The sequence below is a fragment of the Acanthisitta chloris genome, unplaced genomic scaffold (assembly GCF_000695815.1).
Source record: "Acanthisitta chloris isolate BGI_N310 unplaced genomic scaffold, ASM69581v1 scaffold3792, whole genome shotgun sequence".
Classification (NCBI taxonomy): Eukaryota; Metazoa; Chordata; class Aves; order Passeriformes; family Acanthisittidae; genus Acanthisitta; species Acanthisitta chloris.
Genome location: NW_008662011.1, coordinates 20,390 through 21,795, shown reverse-complemented (window position 1 = coordinate 21,795; position 1,406 = coordinate 20,390). Strand labels below are relative to the sequence as shown.

Sequence of the window (1,406 nt, the reverse complement as noted above, 5' to 3'; positions counted from 1 at the left end):
CAAGCACGGTGTGTACCCAGCTGTCTGGTGGGTGCTGGCGTGTGGGAGGAACCGAGTACCTCTGGTACCTGGAGGGGTCAGTGCAAGTGGGCCAAGGCTACTGTCAGGTGCCAGCAGCGTGTTTGGGTGGTGGGGCAGGCACCACACGTGCCCAGGGTGCCCATGCCAGGCAGACTTTGGTTTGCCGGGAGCAGCATGCAGTTGCCACATGAGAGTGAGGAGGAAGGCACAGAGCCTTTCCTGGCCTTGTTGTGGAGTCTCCCTGTGGCTTCCAGGAGCCGCAGGGCTGTTTGCCCCAGCTGCCCCCTGCGTGGGTGCTGTGCACAGCTCCGTGGGTGCTGTGCTGTCTGAGAGTGGGATGGGAAGGCTGACTATCCCCTTTTCCTGCTGCCCAGCGGCTGCAGAGCCATTAGCAGCTTCTGGGAAAGTGTTCGGAGTTTCTGGGGCTGAGAATTGCTCTCACAGCAGCACAGAGAGAGTGAGAGCCAGGTGGGGAGCTGTGTCCCTGGAGCAGGAGGTTTTCCCAGACCAGACAGCCTTCTCTGTGCTGTGTCTCTGCTCTGACGGCCGCGGTGCTTGCAGGTTACGAGCGGTACAATGCCATGCGGGCGGACCCAGCGCTGTGCTTCCTGGAGAAGGTTGGCATGCCCGACGAGAAGCTGCTCTCCGCCGAGCAAGGCGTCAGCGACGTGGCGCAGGACGCTGCCGAAAGGTGGGCAGGGATGGAGCTGAGCTCAAGGGGCTGTCTCCTGGGAGCAGTGTGGTGGGGTGAGCTGTGCACGGGGAGGGGAGGGAAGGAGCAGGCTGTGCCTCTGAGAACAGCAGAAGGGGAAAGGCAGTGGTGAGCTGGTCCCCAGTACGAGGTGGAGGGATGGCATGAGCACCTGTTTGCTGCTGCTGAGGATTGGCACAGCCATGGGGGCTGCACTGCTACTACCAGGGACTGATTCACTCTCTCACCCAGGGGCAGTGTGGAAAAGGAGGAGAGCAATGGAGAAAAGCTGGAGGGGCTATCAAAACAGGAGGTGAGTGGGATTCACAGCGGTGGATGCATACGTGCTGCTGCCAGGCCTGCCCTGTGCTGTGGGCTTGGCTCTGCTGCGGGGCAGCGGGGCACCGGGGAGGCAGCACAACTGGTGCCCCTGCTCAGTGCTGCCTGTGCCCCATCCTGTTTGCATTGCCTCTGCTCCCTGGAGAGCAGCTTCTGCTGTGCCTCTCTGTGTTACTTGTGGACCTGGGAAGCACCTGCCTCTTGGGGAGCTGAGGGGGATTGAAGAGCGGGGTTGCCCAGGGGTACTGGCTCTCACACTCAGCTTCAGAAGCCACGTGGGGCCCTGGAAAAGGAGTTGGGGGCATCCTGGAAGAAATGGCCCTAGAGGAGAGGAAGAGCAGGGAATGAGGCAGCA

At 61.7% G+C, this 1,406-nt stretch overlaps 1 protein-coding gene across 1 annotated transcript in view; it reads left to right on the top strand.

The window, feature by feature from the left end:
* CHD6 (chromodomain helicase DNA binding protein 6) overlaps window positions 1-1,406 on the top strand; it is a gene marked incomplete at its 5' end in the record, with an annotated part of 41,674 nt that overhangs the window by 25,107 nt on the left and 15,161 nt on the right. Inside the window, 3 exons of the mRNA XM_009070418.1 lie at window positions 276-310; window positions 583-712; window positions 965-1,029. Of these exons, the coding sequence (XP_009068666.1) occupies window positions 276-310; window positions 583-712; window positions 965-1,029 (230 nt within the window). The remainder of the gene's footprint in view (window positions 1-275; window positions 311-582; window positions 713-964; window positions 1,030-1,406) is intronic.